The 16,450-nt window shown below is 48.0% G+C and overlaps 1 protein-coding gene across 1 annotated transcript in view; it reads left to right on the top strand.

Moving 5' to 3' along the window:
• LOC137663389 (collagen alpha-1(VII) chain-like) overlaps positions 1–16,450 on the top strand; it is a 125,308-nt gene that overhangs the window by 74,384 nt on the left and 34,474 nt on the right. Inside the window, exons 69-78 of the mRNA XM_068400579.1 lie at positions 1,919–1,975; positions 2,144–2,215; positions 4,379–4,450; positions 4,987–5,022; positions 10,750–10,830; positions 11,979–12,032; positions 12,551–12,604; positions 13,390–13,452; positions 13,879–13,941; positions 14,643–14,759. Of these exons, the coding sequence (XP_068256680.1) occupies positions 1,919–1,975; positions 2,144–2,215; positions 4,379–4,450; positions 4,987–5,022; positions 10,750–10,830; positions 11,979–12,032; positions 12,551–12,604; positions 13,390–13,452; positions 13,879–13,941; positions 14,643–14,759 (669 nt within the window). The remainder of the gene's footprint in view (positions 1–1,918; positions 1,976–2,143; positions 2,216–4,378; positions 4,451–4,986; positions 5,023–10,749; positions 10,831–11,978; positions 12,033–12,550; positions 12,605–13,389; positions 13,453–13,878; positions 13,942–14,642; positions 14,760–16,450) is intronic.

Below are 16,450 nucleotides of genomic sequence, written 5' to 3'. Positions count from 1 at the left end.
AAGACAACATGTAGATGCCCCCTCCTTCTTGGTGGTCTCCACCAGGTTCGATCTACTTTGTTGATGGCATCCTTGCACTGGACACACCGCTCGGGATTGAGCTTCATGATAGTTTTAGAAGGGATCCTACAAAAAAAAAAACGCAACAAAAAAAGTAATTTTGGCGACTATTTGCTGGGGCACAAAAATGCCTCCTGTGAATTAAGGGAGGAAGAAAATTTCCACTGATTTTGGTATAACCAGCTGACCCCAAAGCACACCGCAATCTTAAAAAGCCTGAGCTGGCTCATAGCAGGTAATGCGAAAATAACTCCCCGAGCGCTTCTGTAAAATGCACAGAAAATGCTGAACTTCTGCCCAGTGTTTTGTTAACTTCCTTCCTGGCTGAAATATCTTGATAGAAAATGACTTTTAGCAAACCTGCAATGACGATTCTACGTTTGAGTCATGCACTATTAAATGATTACGGCCGATCTGTCTCTGAGGAAGCTACTTTCAAAGGAGACTCGCTCCAGAGACCAATCAATTCTTAACCTGCTTTGTGAAGAGGCCCCAAAACACTTTCCAAGCTGAAGGAATGTGTAATGCGTTTTTCCAAAGAATACCTTAATAAAAGGTAAGATGGAGTGTGAGATAAAACAGGGAGGAGGGTTATAATTGACTTGGGTTTGTTCCACGTGATTGCAGCTTAACTTTCTAACTCTCCCTTGATCAATACAAGAGTAACTACATGAATTCCAGGGCCTGTGCTATGTGTTGGATTAAACTACAGGATCTTTATTCTCCCTTTTGTTCCCAAAATTGATTGAGCCCCATCCAGCCTCGTTAGAGACCCTCCAGCACAGAGAAGCAGGAGGGTATATTAAGCCAGAATTTGATCGGGGTCCTATGGTGACGGCAGTGGTTGGGTAAACTGCAAAAGATTGTCAAAGTTTGGGGAATGTTGATTGATGGGTGTTTGTTAAGACTGCAGCAGCAAGGCACAGTCACCCTGAACAGCGATGTTTGCCACACTGAAGAGAGCTGGTGTAAAGGGAGTCCTTTTCAAGTGGGCTCCAATTGCCCATCAGAAGGTGACTTCAGCCCTCCTCCCTCTGAACTGTAGATGGCGTCACCACTTTGGAGACACAACCATCACTTTTCCAGAGCAGAGCCATTTTTTGCATGGGTATAGCCTTGTCGTAGCTTCTTCACTCTCTGAGGAGCAAAATGTCCCTCCTCAGCTGCTGAGCTGATAAATAGACTTGACACAGATGTGTCCATGGGGTTACTGCATGCCTATATCTACTGGCTGCCTTGGGATGACAGTTTGGCAGTTTAATCCTCAAAAAACTACTTCTGAGTCACACTTAAGTGTGACCTCCCTTCCTTAGCTCCACCTTGGTGTCCATACATCAGGACACCATGAGTAGACCCGTTCACCATCCTGCCTATGACCAGCTCCTACACCTAGGAGGAGATGCAAACCTTGACATTCTGAGCGACGTATAGTGATGAAGGAGCCAAGCCACCATGTCAAATACGAACCTGTCCTATCAGTGACAGCCTCGAATCAGGAATTGAACCTCAGGGTCATATCATGCATGGCTCCGTTTTCAGCCATGCCAGTGGGCCCCAACATTTTTTGGAGCAAGAAGTCACTGTCAAACCTCAGGACTCCTTGTAGTTTTCTGTGCAAGATCATCATCCAGCTTTTAGTTAAGGACAGACTAACCTTAACATTTAATGTTGTTCTGTGGAGCATCCGTACCTTCCCCAGCTGGGTCCATTTGGACCACAGTTTGGGAAACGCTTACCTTTATGGCAGATGTGTGAATTACATTTTTGCCCGTCGATGCAAGTGTTGTTCCATCCAGTGGGACCCATGAGTTCGTGTATCACTGGGCATCTACATCTCTTCTGTGTCTCCTTTCTCTAGGGTGAACCCATGACTGTTTTTGGACCCCAAGGCTATAAAGGCAGTAAAGGAGATCCCGTAAGTTTGAATTTTTGACGTGCTCCTTCCTCACTGTAGGTGGCATCAGCACTGGGCACAACTTGGGATAAGCACTGAGAACCAGCACTTTGGTCCAGAGCCAATGGCTGAGAGCTGGGTCCTTCCAGGAGAGAGGCACAATCCACTAATTTCTGTCTTACCTTTCAGGGTGAATGGGGCCTGCCAGGTTTTGACGGAGACAAAGGCGAGAAGGGAGAGGATGGCCCTGTAGGAGAAAAGGTATGAACCTCCCAATGCGACTGAGAGAGACAGCAAAAGGTCACTGGTTGTGTGAGGAAGGAACCGATACTTCTGCATCCTCCCTTCCCACATGCCTGCTGGAAAACACAGTGCAAGGACATAATCACCCAGCACTTACCACAGAAAGGGAGAGGAGGACGCTGGGCTGGGGCTTGGGAATGTGATACAAATAGAGTGTCAGCCAAGAAGGCCACCAGCATCGTGGCTTGTATCAGCACCAGTGTGGCCAGCAGGACTAGGGCAGGGATTGTCCCCCTGGACTCAGCACTGGTGAGGCTGCACCTCAAATTCTGTGTTCAGTTTTGGGCCCCTCACTACAAGAAAGACCTTGAGGTGCTGGAGCGAGTCCAGAGAAGGGCAACGAAGCTGGTGAAGGGTCTGGAGCACAAGTGTGATGAGGAGTGGCTGAGGGACCTGGGGGTGTTTGGTCTGGAGAAAAGGAGGCTCAGGGGAGACCTTAATGCTGTCTACAACTACCTGAAAGGAGGTTTTAGTGAGGCGGGGTTGATCTCTCCTCCTGGGTAACAAGTGATAGGACAAGAGGAAACGGCCTCAAGTTGCACCAGGGGCAGTTTAGATCAGATATCAGGAAAAATTTCTTCACTGAGAAAGGGTTGTCAAGCATTGGAACAGGCTGCCCAGGGCAGTGGTGGAGTCCCCATCTCTGGAGGGATTTAAAAGACGAGTAGATGTGGTGCTGAGGGACATGGTCTAGTGGCGCACTTAGAATCATAGAATCACAGAATGGTTTGGGTTGGAAGGGACCTTAAAGATCATCTAGTTCCAACCCCCTGCCATGGGCAGGGACACCTTCCACTAGACCGGGTTGCTCAAAGCCCCATCCAACCTGACCTTGAGCACTGCCAGGGAGGGGACATCCACAGCTTCTCTGGACGTGGTAATGTTAGGTTAACAGTTGGACTTGATGATCTTAAAGGTCCTTTCCAACTAAAACAATTCTGAGATTCTATGATTCTGTTTACCAGGTGTCAAGTCTGAAGCTGTGGGACCATGTAAAATTGGTGTCTGCAGTACAGGATCGCTTTGGGAAAAGTGACCATTCAATTACTGCAGCACTGTAAGAGTCACACATCTCCCTCTCCTTCCAAGAGCTGGCCGTGCTACTTCAAACCCGGCAGTTCTTATGACATGTTTGTTAAGGCTTGGTTGGCTCCTCTGTTCCTGGTCTTCACACAAGGCTGTCCCCGGGTGGTGGCAGAGTGAGTCGCTTGCTCCTCCATCTGCCTTTTTGAGAGCACCCTGTGGAGATCTCAGGTCTCAACCCATCACCACTTCACTGGGAGGAATCATGTAACTCTCCCACTCTCAGACTAAGTCACAGATTAAATCTCCATCGACTAATCATCCCTATTTTCATATTATGTTAATGTTTTCTCCTCCAGAAGTTTGAGCCAGGATGGGGACTCAGCTGAATAAATAAAAGTACCTACAACAGCAGCATCGCTGTCTGAGCTAGACATCCAGCTCCTGTTATTTCCCATGGGGACCTGTATAATCAGTGTAGTTCAGGGTGGGAATAGCCTGACCCAGTGCGGACATCTCCCTTGTGAAGAGGCAAATCGTGTCCTTACCATGACTGATTGCACTGGTTAGGTCCCCAGCGACTGTAAAGGAAACCTGTGGAGATGCTCCCATGGGTGGTCCCTGTCTTTTAAGTCGGATGAAATCCCACACACTATATCTGTCAAATTGCCCTCTAATAAAAAATAAGTCCCACCAATATGTAAGCATCTCCTAAAGCAAGAACGCCTCTTGGCCAAGTATCTGAGTGACTTTGAATGGAGCACCAGACTAGTATCCACTACCAGTAACACAAGCAGGGTCTTGTACTTGAGTGTTTGCAAGGGAGCAGCTCATCCAAAGGCTTTGAGACCTTTTCTGCTTGTTTTCCTTCCATCCCCATCACTGGGCACCAACTCTCCTACAGAACAGGTTCTGCTGAGCTGTTCTGCAGCTGGTGGCTTTCTTCCCTGGCACTGGCTGCCATACAGACCCTTGGTGCTTTTTGTCATCCACTTTGCCATCTCCATGGGTTCCTTTACCGGTCTCTCTCGGTGAGGGGGGTCACTTCAAGAGCAGTAGGTACTTCAAATGTATTTGACCAGGATTTTAAAATTTTAGGGAATCAAAGGTGATGCTGGCTCCAAGGGAGTGATGGGGCTTTTTGGAACAAGAGGACCGGTGGGACAGAAGGTGAGTACAGTGAGCACCTACGTTAAGGCATCCTCTGTAAGAACTGATGTGTAAAATCATGCAAAAACTGATGTGTAAAAATCCTTTCACATTTTTCTCACAGAATATGATTCTGTATTCCCTCTCCAAAATTGTTGATTGAAATGTTATGGGGCTACCAGAGTGCAGAAGTACCTGCACTTGTCTGGGAGAGCCCTAAAGATTTCTTACATTTTGTACAGTAGCAGAGTGCTCTGCCGTCTTTCTTGGGCTAAAATAGTCAATAATGACTTGCTGAAATGTCAATATTTAGGTGTGAGATGTGAAGTGCTGTCTAAGCTCCAGTTACAGTCAATGGAGATGTAGGGCTCCATTCACTTGCCCAAATGAGATGTTTGGGGAATCCTACCTGCCCTCTCCAACTGCTGCTGCAGAGAGGTTCCCCAAAGGTCCCCTTGTCTCCTCTTCCATAGCTGTAGGTATCTCCTACAGTAATCTCCATTTCCAGAGGAAATGCAGCTCTTCCCCATGGTAACTCATCACCACTTTTCTTGCAGGGGGAGCCAGGAGAACCAGGCTTGCCGGGCTCTACCGTGAGTTGGAGCATGTTTCTCTGCCTTTGCAAGTCTTGGGCACGGAACTGGGCTTGCACTGCTGGTCTTCTCCCCACAGCCATGTGTGTGGGTCATGGGGTGGGATAAGACAATGCTGTCTCAGTGCTGCTCCACAAAGCCCATGTTCAAAAAGGCTTTGCTGGAAAACCAGCCATGGGCAGGGAGGTCCACAGCCAGAGGTATGTTTTAATAAGACGTTGCATTTTGCATCAAGGAAAACATGAAATATGCATTTATTTATTATTTTTAGTGCCTTTAGTGTATTAGGGGGCATTGCCAGACATTTCATGTTCAAATAGCTTAAGAGTTATGACTATAAGTTGTATATCCCGTGAAAAATGTATATATCCTTAAAAAACTGGATTACAAGTGGCTATTCTCAGCACTCAGTGGGTGCATGTTGCTGGCCAGAGGGAAAACAGTTATGTTGGAGGACCTGGATAATCTCTGAGTTCACCTTTTTTCCTGTCAAATTGCAGTTGGGCAGGGAAAAAAAGAAAGAAAAGCAATTTTGGTTTGCAAAAGTGTTTATGTGCCTTTGAACTTCACCATTTCACCTGGAAGAAACCCCAAGTTAAAAAAATGGTCTCCAAGGTTGTCCAGAGTGAAAAAAGTCCCCACTGATTTGACCTTATTGCAGTCTACAACTACCTGAAGGGAGGTTGTAGTGAAGTGGGAGTCAGTCTCTTCTCCCAGGCAACTAGCGATAGGACAAGAGGACACAGCCTTAAGCTTCGCCAGGAGAGGTTCAGGTTGGACATTAGGAAGAATTTCTTCTCAGCAAGGGTCATTAGCCATTGGAAGGGGCTGCCCAGGGAGGTGGTGGAGTCATCTCTGGAGGTGTTTAAGAAAAGGCTGGACATGGCACTTAGTGCCATGGTCTAGTTGACATGGTGGTGTCAGGGCAATGGTTGGACTCGATGAGCCCAGAGGTCTCTTCCAACCTGGTTGATTCTGTGATTCTGTTATTCTTCACCTCCTCTTGTGAGCTGGGCTCTAGATTTGGCCAGCAGCCTGTGGATCCTTGCCCTATAACTGAGGAAGCCAGGGTCTGTGTGGTAACACCATCCACACAGCCAAGTGCTTGTTCCCAGGGTGTCCTGCTTCAACTTGCCTGGAGGGTAGGAGACCCACCAGCTCCCTGGACCTTCTGCTTTTGCTCTCAGAACCATTTCTGATGGGCTTGGTTCCTCAGCACTTGTGACCAGGTTTCCCAGAGCACATCTATCAATGCCAGGTTGGAGTAGAGCCACCAGCATGTGGGTAGGAGGAAGGATGGGAGAAATCCAGATCATGGTAGGCATGGGAATGGTTATAAGCAGGGATTTGACTTTACTAGACACTAAGAGCATAAGTGCTCTTGATATAGATAAGTGACAGGGAGACAACTCTGAAGAGGCACCAACAAGAGAGCCCTACCTCCCTCCATTGGCTGCATGGGAACTTAGGTGAAGCAATATGGCATCCCAGTTCTCCTGCCTGCTGAGCAGTGGGCCAGTGAGCCAGAGGAAAGGAAAGGTGGGGAGTGGGGGGTCTGCTCTGGCCTTGACAAGAGGTGCCCCTGGCCACTCAAGTGGAAAAAGCCATCTCCTGAGAAGTTATTGCCCTGGGAGGGTGCCCTGATGTGTCCTGAGCACTTCTGATGAGCTGGTCAAAGGGAAGTTAATCAGCCAGATCTTCTGGCCACAGGTAGAAATCTCTGCCCAGGATACCTTGGAGGCTTTGCAGCAGGGTTTCAGGCTGACCCACCTCTGAGATGTAGTGCTTGAGAACGAATGCTCATTACAGGTGTGAGGACCAGGGGCAGCTCCCACACTAAAAAAGGATTTTGTGGAGAGGATGCTCAGGACTGCAGCAAATAATTGTGGGCAGGACAGTCTAGACACAAGGCACAGCAGGGAAGGGATAAAAACACAGATGAAGCTCTCAGGTTGAGACTCCCAGCTACTTCATTTGCATCATCCCATCAAATATTGAGCACTGAAGCTCAGGAGGTGGGAAACCTTTTAGCAGATGTTGCAGCCTACGCCATGGTTTGGAAATGCATGAGCCCTTTGCTGTGTGTCTTCAAAGAGATTGATCCTTTTGGGATGAGCCATTGGGGCAATGTTTCTGCTGATGGGTTTCATGCTTTCCCAGGGTGACCCAGCTAATTCTCCAGCTCGTCGATAAGCCTGGAGACAAGGCAGGCTCCTCCCTGGCTCCAGCCAGGAAAAGCTTTGCAGGAATTTGTGCCTGGAAGCAAAGATCCTGAGCTGCTCCAAGACGTTTTTGCATCACAACCAGTGCTCGGGACTTATGACTAAGCCTCCACGTTGCTGTGCCTTTGTGGTACCTGATGTCTTTGCAGTTAAATGAAGCCTTTTCCAGCAACACTTTAATAACAGAACTAAATAGCAGGAGCCATTTCCAGTACTCCACCAGTAATTGCCTTTAAACTGCCATTTTACTAGCTATTATTGCCCAGCCTTTATTTGCCTGGCAAAACACGGAATGTAAATCTGAGGGAACAAATTTCCATTCAGCTTCTTTCCCTTGCCCAGTGCTCAAACGTTTCCCTCTTCCTCTCTTATTTTTTTTCTTCTTAATTTCATTTTTTTCTTTTCCTGAATGCAGATGGCATCCAAAAGAATCACCTCTCTGACCTGCTTACCCCTCCACAACTGAAGCAGGGACAGATCTGCTGTCATGTCCAAGCCTTATTATAAACTTTCTGGTCCATATGACAAAGTCTTCTCAGCCTATGATGAGTAGGAGTCCACCTATGGTGAGATAAGACCCTGGTAGGCATGGGTTAGACCCAGCTACCTTTCAGCCTACCACCACATATTTTGACCTTAACTCTTCCTAAAGCTATTTGGGCTCCTTTCAGATCAAGAGCAGGCAAGAAGCACCTCATGATCTAAGGCAGGCAGAAGAGATGAGAGTTGGACACGGGCAGGTGGGGAAGCACAGGAAAACAAGGAAAGGTCTCTTCTTGACACAGGAGACACTAGGGACAACTAAGAGAAATATTAAAGCTAATTGGGAAATCTCTAACTAGTGTCAGGTTCCTTCAGGATCAGGCAGTGCTCAAGAATAAGCTGTTTTAGCCCACCCCTTTGGATACAGGTGTGTAAATCCCTGGATCTGTACCTGGTTCAAAGCTATCTCAAAAACGCCAGACACTTGAAGGTATCCTGGGCTTGTGAGCTTTAACCATCAAACCAAAAGGTTTATTACCCTCCAAGCAAGCAATCTGTCCTAGCAAACAGAAAACCTCTAGTTAGCTGGTTTTTTATGGTCCATTTACTACCTCAAACGGAACTTTATATTGATCGTGTCAATAAATAGTTACTAGTAAATAAAGAGCTTGCACGAGATATTTGTGCCTGATAGCGTAGGCAGTGCTTGAGGAACGTGGCCTTTACCTCATCCAGACATGACCAGCAGAGCCATGGAGGAGCACCTGGTCAGCTCTCAAATACTCCTCTTACTCTGAAATGTAAAATATGTTGAGGCTTGGGAAGGGGTTGAAGAATCACAGAATCACAGAATCAATCAGGTTGGAAGAGCCCTCTGGGATCATCGAGTCCAACCATTGCCCTGACACCACCATGGCAACTAGACTATGGAACTAAGTGCCATGGCCAGTCTTTTCTTAAACCCCTCCAGAGATGGTGACTCCACCACCTCCCTGGGCAGCCCCTTCCAATGGCTAATGACCCTTGCTGAGAAGAAATGCTTCCTAATGTCCAACCTGAACCTCCCCTGGCCAAGCTTGAGGCTGTGTCCTCTTGTCCTATCACTAGTTGCCTGGGAGAAGAGGCCGACTCCCACTCCACTACGACCTCCCTTCAGGTAGTTGTAGACTGCACTAAGGTCACCTCTGAGCCTCCTCTTCTCCAGGCTAAACACCCCCAGCTCCCTCAGCCGTTTCTCGTAGGTCAGACCCTCCAGACCCTTCACCAGCTTGGTCGCCCTCCTCTGCACTCGCAACAGAGGAAGCAACAGAGGAGGAGCTGAATTTTTATATTTGGGAATGAAAAGGTAACGGGCCTGTCCTTGCAGTCTGACCCACCATCAGGGACAGCATGGTCCCACCCTTGTGTCTCCAGGATGCTTGCTTGTCACCGTGATCATGTTTGAAGTGTCCATTCATCACTGGAGGAGGAATAATTGGAGAGGTCATGAGTCTGCTCGGCGTACAAATCTGGTGGCTGATTTTTCTATATTTTTTTTTAATAAATGTGTTTCCTTTCAACAACCTACTGCAAATTAATTCCAAGTAGAGAATGCCACTTGTTCATCTCCTGATCTGCTTAAACAGCCAATTCACGCTTCTCTGAGTCAGCTGAGCCCTGTGCAATCAGTCTCTCAAGTGGGGATAAATCCAATTTCATCTCACATCCAGGTTCTGAAAACTGCTGCCAAAATTGGCCAGAATGGATGAGTAGTCTGTGGCAGCCTTGGGAAAAAAAATGGGCATTTCCAGTAGCTTTTAGTTTGCTACTGAAACAGTGGGAGACCCCGTGCAAAGAGGCCCTGATGCTGGAGGTGGCTCTGATGTCCCATGCCGAGCTGAGCTGCAAAGCGGATCCACGAGCCGAGAACCTCAAAAGTGTAGGAAAAAGGTGTCTTCTTGGAGGAGCACTTCTGTCCAGGATTGCCCACAAGTCTTGGCTGGATGAGGATCTCTCCTTTGGCTCTCAACTTCCCAGGTGGGAGATCTTCTCTGAACTGCAGCTGGGAGCAATCCCATGGCTGGATCTGCTCATTCACAGAATCACAGAATCAACCAGGCTGGAAGAGCCCTCTGGGATCATCGAGTCCAACCATTGACCTGACACCACCATGGCAACTAGACCATGGCACTAAGTGCCATGTCCAGGCTTTTCTTAAACCCCTCCAGAGATGGTGACTCCACCACCTCCCTGGGCAGCCCCTTCCAATGGCTAATGACCCTTTCTGAGAAGAAATTCTTCCTAATGTCCAGCCTGAACCTCCCCTGGCAAAGCTTGAGGCTGTGTCCTCTTGTCCTATCGCTAGTTGTCTGGGAGAAGAGGCCGACTCCCACTTCACTACAACCTCCCTTCACGTAGTTGTAGACTGCACTAAGGTCACCTCTGAGCCTCCTCTTCTCCAGGCTAATCAACCCCAGCTCCCTCAGCCGTTCCTCGTAGGTCAGGCCCTCCAGACCCTTCACCAGCTTGGTCGCCCTCTTCTGGACTCGCTCCAACACCTCAGCATCTTTATTGAAGTGCGGGCCAAACCAAATCTCACTACCCAGCGCTCCTTTCCTTGACTGACTGGGTCTGAAGCTGCAGACCCAGTGCTCAGGATTGTATGCATCCCTCTAAGAAGTCACTCACAGTATGATGCTGCCTGGTTAATGCCTTTGCCCCTCTTTCAACCACAGCCATCAGCACCTCGATTTTCTCAGCCCAGGAATACTCTTTAGCTGACACGTGCCTCTATTTCCCAAGGTGTAATTATAGACAAATCAACTCACAGGTTGGATTTGCTAGTGGCTTACAAGCCCATGAGGAATGGACGCTAAATCCCAGTTTCAGGTCTTGGTGCTCGTATTAGGGTAGCTTCTGACCTCTGACTATGGGAACACACAACCCGGGCTCTTAACATTGAGTTTCCATCCTGAGGAGTTGTCCTCAGCCACGTCCCTGCAAGAGCTGACACAGAAACTAATTTTTCTCCTCTTTCTGGCAGGGTGCAGCAGGCCTCAATGGGAAGAACGGAAACAAGGGAGCCAAAGGCGACAGAGGTCTTCAGGGGCAGAAGGGGAAGCCGGTGAGTAGCAGGAAAGGACACTGTTTGTCAGGTGGAAAGAGGGTCTGTGCCTTTCTCGACCCTGAGTTCATTGCTCGGGGTGAGTCTTTCCAAAAAAAGGGATGAAATCGCTCCCTAAACCTCCTGGAGAAGTCTCTAATGTACATCCTGGCGTGATTCTTAGGAGGAGCCGTTCTCTGGATGCCAGCAGAGAATCTGTCCATGTCTCTAGAGATGGACTTCTAAGTTTTCCCATGTTTTTCAGCATGAGTTTTCCTTTGTCACTTACCAAGGCCCAGATTTCAAGTTCCTTCATGTACCATGTCCAGTTCTGCCAGTCCCTGACCTGCCTGATGTAGAGGGCAGGGAACAAAGCAATCATTTACTAAAGCCCTTATGGACCTCGCTTTCCTGGGATGAGCTGGTTCTCTGTCATGACAGGATGCCTTCCTTGCCCCCACATAAGTTCCTGCACATGGATGGGTCTTTGGCCCCTTATTACTGAAAATGCATCTCCAAAGTGATGCTTGGTGGGAACATGTCTTCACTTTACCTTCTGCAAAGAAGCTGAAATCTGGTGGTGGTTTTTCTTTTTTGTTTTCCCATGAAAGAAAAAAAAAAAGGCAGAAGATTTTGGGAGGGAGCAGGACAGGGAGTCCTCACTGAAATTAATGAACATCCTTTAGATCATTCAGGTAGTGCCTGAAGGATCCAGATTTTGAATGACAGACTCATTTTCCAGAGGCAGTGACCAACACAAGAGCTGAGGGAGACCATCTAACATCTCCACACTGCAGGTCCTCGTGATTGTTGCCTCTCCATCAGCTCCCAAATTTCAGTAACATTCACTCCAACACACAGGTCCTCAAGGGTCATTTTCCAAACATCGCCCAGCGTAAGCTACAGGCCTTGTGGTGACTCCTCATAGCATTTTGTCCCACTTCCTTAGCAGCCCTGTTGCAGTCACCCATCTCCTGCAAGGTCATTCCCTGTCCCAGCCTGGAACTGGCTGCATTTCTAGCAGCAAGGTGACCATGATCTGCAAATATTCAAGGAGCTTCTGGTGGTTAAAAGCACAATATAAATGGGCAGTGATGCTGTCACCAGGGCTGTATTCTTAACCTTTCAGGCTGTGCATGATGTGTTTGTCTATTTTTTTTTTTATGTAGGGAGGGAAAGGTGATCCTGGGACCACTGGCGACATTGGGCAGAAAGGAACAAAGGTAGGAAATGGGTGAGATCCTGTGAAATCTCCATCCTTGGAGGTATTCAAAAGGTGTCTGGACATAGTCCTGGTTAACCAGCTTTAGGTGGCCCTGCTTGAGCAGGGGAGTTGGACAATCACAGAATCACAGAATCAACCAGGTTGGAAGAGACCTCTGGGATCATCGAGTCCAACCATTGCCCTGACACCACCATGGCAACTAGACCATGGCACTAAGTGCCATGTCCAGTCTTTTTTTAAACATATCCAGAGATGGTGACTCCACCACCTCCCTGGGCAAGATGCCCTCCAGAGTTCCTTTCCTACCTGAAACACTCCATGATTCTGTGAAATAAAGTTTGGGACAGAGAAGAGAGCTCAAGCTCCAGGCTGTGGTGGGGCTGGTGGGCAATGATGCTGTGGGCAAGGGAAGAGGTTGTAGCCCTACATCAGGGCTAGTCCTATGCACACCAGCGTTCTTCCCTCCTGCCCTCGCCTTGATTTATCATCAATGCGCATGATTTGCTTTATCCTCAGGGCTTACGAGGGCTCCCAGGACGCATCGGTGCTCCCGGAGCCGAGGGCATCAAGGTGAGCCTAGCCCAGCTTTCCATCCTGCTCTGGCTGCCCCAGTGTTTCTGCTCTGCACTGCTCCAGCAGTGTTTCCCACTCATCCCCAGGGTAGCATCATGCATGAAGAAGCCACCCTAACTCTGGCAGGAGAAGTCCTCCTCAGTGGCATGGGGCTGCAGGCTGCAGCACAGGGGGACATGGCCATGCAGAGCAGGGAGCCACAGATGAGAAGGTTTTAAGGCTTGCAGGGAACTTTTTGATAATCTGAGGTTAAAAAAACCCACCAAAACAGACCTTGCCCAAATCCCCTCCTGGTCTGTGGCTTAGCAACTGCCTGAACTCGATTTGCAATTACTGCTGGGCACATCACTCTGGTTGTCAGCACCATTGGTCCTTCCTCTATAAACAGAGATAATGACCCTTAATGGTCTTTTTATGAAGGGTGTTGAAGAGCTTGATAAAAAGTAAGGGAGCTGTTGACAGCTGAGCCAATGGGACATGTTGTTACTGTTATTGTTGTTGTTATTAATATTTTCCTTCATCAGCCTGGCCTATGGGGTAAATGAAGTACTGTTCAGTGAGTTTCCCACCTACTTTCATGTAGGTGGGCTTGGAGTCGGGGCAGTCTAAATTTGTACCCGTCTGAAGGAGGACTTTTTGCCTATGCTTAGGCTTTCTGTTACCAGGAGTGGCAACATGTTCCCCCCTCAGGTACCACTCACCTTGCCATTTCAGAGCCAGTTTTCCCAATGTTTTAGGGGTTGTGTGGGCTTGTAGCCCATCCATTGCTTTTCCATCCACAGGGAGAAATTGGCAGTCCTGGAAAACCAGGAATCCCAGGATCAGATGGGCCACATGGACCAAAGGTGAATATCTAAATTATGTATCTGCCTACAAGTAGGACCTTTCTTAAAAACTTTGCAGATGCTGCAAATCCACCTCTGCAACATGATGCTTTTGAAGGGCACAAATGGGGTTATTCTGAATCTGTCCCTATAAGCCAGCATAGATCTGGCTGAAGAAGCTTGGACACTGGTGTGGGGACTTCTTCACTTGCCTCTGCAAGTCTCAACCAGGTTCATTCACCCCAGCCCTGATGCTCCACAGGCACTACTGCATGTGTCAAGTAATGGGTGGTGGTACTCCTTGAGTACCACCAATGTGCAGCTGAGAGACCCTGCTGGGTCACACTTAGTAAATGATACTGTCGTCTGAAGAAGAGTTGGTTCATTCAGCAAATTGCAACCTTGCCAAGTCTGCATTGGCCATGATTTTATCTTGGCTCCTTCCAGGGTGAACAGGGAGCATCAGGGGACGATGGTGCCTCGGGGCTTCCTGGGGAGAAAGGAGAAAAGGTTAGTACTCCCCAGACTGCATCGAGCTGCCATTTATAAAAGAACAAATCCCACATCCATCAGGTTGAGTTAACAAAATTATACACTTTCTACATCATAAGCACCCTTTCCAGTGGGCAAATGTCAACAGTCTGGAGGCTGGGAGATTATGTCTGGGGAAATAGCACTGCCTTTCTGTCATATTCTTCTCCTGTCCCACCAACATCTGCCTTTGGCCACTGCTGAAGGTTGGGTGTTGGTCTGACGGGAGGTCTTTCCTTCTGCTGTGTTTAATGGAGGTCTTTTCTGTTCACAGCAGCTCTAGGAGAAAGCTCAACGGTGCAGATGAGTAGGAAATGTATAGGTCAGCTGTTGGTAGTTCCCTTTCTCCTCCTCAGGAGTCATTGTTTTTTCCAGGGTTACAGACTAAAGGACTCCACTTACATATGCAGGGAGAGCTGGGCATTAGAAATTATTGAGCATCATCCCAGAGAGCAAAGTGTCCATGTCACCAAGGAGTGAGGTGCCTTCTGGACAAGTAAAGGTGGAGAGCAAAGCTAAAGTGATCTCTACCATTCTACTGATGACCTGTTAAAAGCACAACAGCAGACAAAGTAATTGCCAATATCAGAAAAGTATTTGGGTAACATTTGACTGGACCATCTCTAAAACCACCTGTGCTTGATAAAAGCTCTGAACTGCTCTCTGTTGATGACTCTTAGGGGGCCAAGGGAGTTCCGGGCTTGGGAGGCTTCAAAGGACAAATGGGATGGCCTGGGAAGACTGGAGCTGCTGGACCAGATGGACCTCAAGGGCCAAAGGGTGAACCAGGGCCACAGGTGAGCAGCAGGTGGTCCGTAGCTCGCCCTGCACCCTGGTGAGATCTGCACCTCACATCCTCATGTGACATAGCACCCCAGATGTTTCCCCATGTGTCACCATGTACACATACGTCTCCCTGCTTCTTACAAGCTGACACCTGAGGTCTCCTATGTTGAGATGGCTGCAAAGTCTGCTGTCCTTCTGTGGGATCTTGGTGAACTTACTTCATCTCTTGGTGCATTTATCAACGGAGATTTTTTTTTTTTCCCTTTCATCTCTTCTTTTCCTATCTGCAGTGTAAGATGTGACCTCTCAGTGAAGAAAGGAAGGCTGATAATTTCAAGTTAGCAGGGCATCAAGTGCACTCCTCCTGTTGCTAATTATCTGGGGAGCAGGATGCCAGGGTTTCGGAAGGAGCTGGTGGCTTTCAGACCCCATTTGTGGGTCACACTTAATAAGTGTCTTTGCATGCAAGACATGCTGGGCACCTTTTGAAATGTAACAAAAAGACTTGGAAATGAGACACGCTAATACTGTTTATGAGCAGGAACATGCTGCCCCCAGATTCTATGGTAATGAAGAGTGTCTTGCTGCTGCCAACATGATGCTAGAGATTAATGCTAATCACATGCCCTTAGACAGCATCCATTAAGTAAGGAAGAACTTTTCAAGTGAAAGAGGACTGGAAATGAAAATATCCTATGTGGAAGTCTGAATGAGTCTGGACCTCATCAGATCAGCTTTCCTGGGTCTCAGAGTTCTGTCTGTCCTAGAGCCCCTTGCAAGACTTCTGACTTGGGTGGTATAAAGGTGTATGTGTAGGCTTTATTGATTCTCAACCCAGTTTTCCTCCTTACAGAGGAGCACCATATGTTGGGAAAGTCTGTGCCCTGCTCTTGGGAGCCACAAAACAAAAAATACCCAACACCGGGGTTTAAATCTTAGGGAAGAAGAGAGTAAGGATGGGAAAATGCAGGTGGTGCAGCAAGGTCCACATTGCACTGACAGTCAAACTGAGCATCTGTATTGTGTCCTGAAGCATCATCAAATAAAGGCTTGACCTAGAGCAGTGTGGTCCATGGTGCAAGGGCACAGAGTATGCTCCGGGCCTTCCGCATTGTTCAGCAGCCCGTTGTTACAGCTGAATCCCACCCAGTGCGTCACCAATGACAGGGTGATTCTAGGAAGGACCATCCTGAGCCTTCCCCTAAAGGGGTGCAGGTGTAGAAAGACCCTTCCAGAACAGTAAAAAATGGACTAGATCCAGCTTCAGACCATAGCAGCAACATTATTCTTCTTTGCCTTGCTCCCCAGGCTGTACCTTGCAATGAAAAATGTATCAAAAGAATCACAGAAGGGAGGAAGAAGCCAAAAGTACGAGACCCCCTCATGTACGTTTAAAAAGGCTGGAAGTTTTTATATTAGCAGTTAGAAGCACTGCACGCTCAGAAAGCCTTGTGTGAGATAATGAATGGCTTTTGTTTGGGTGCTGATTAAAGAGAGACTGAGAGGTGCCACTTTCTACACCCACACTGCTACTGGTCTTTTCCTTAAAATAAAAGAGAAAGTCCCTGGGTCTGAACCACAGCAGTGAGGCCACCCTCATTTCTAATGTGGGAGGGCATTATCTCCATCTGCAAGCCCTTCTCCTCCTGCTGAGACTCCGTTTCTTAAATTAGTGCCAGGACAGACAGAGTGTCAGAGAGAG

Source organism: Nyctibius grandis, chromosome 5 (assembly GCF_013368605.1).
Source record: "Nyctibius grandis isolate bNycGra1 chromosome 5, bNycGra1.pri, whole genome shotgun sequence".
NCBI classification, from domain to species: domain Eukaryota; kingdom Metazoa; phylum Chordata; class Aves; order Nyctibiiformes; family Nyctibiidae; genus Nyctibius; species Nyctibius grandis.
This window is presented reverse-complemented; position numbering and strand designations above follow the sequence as displayed.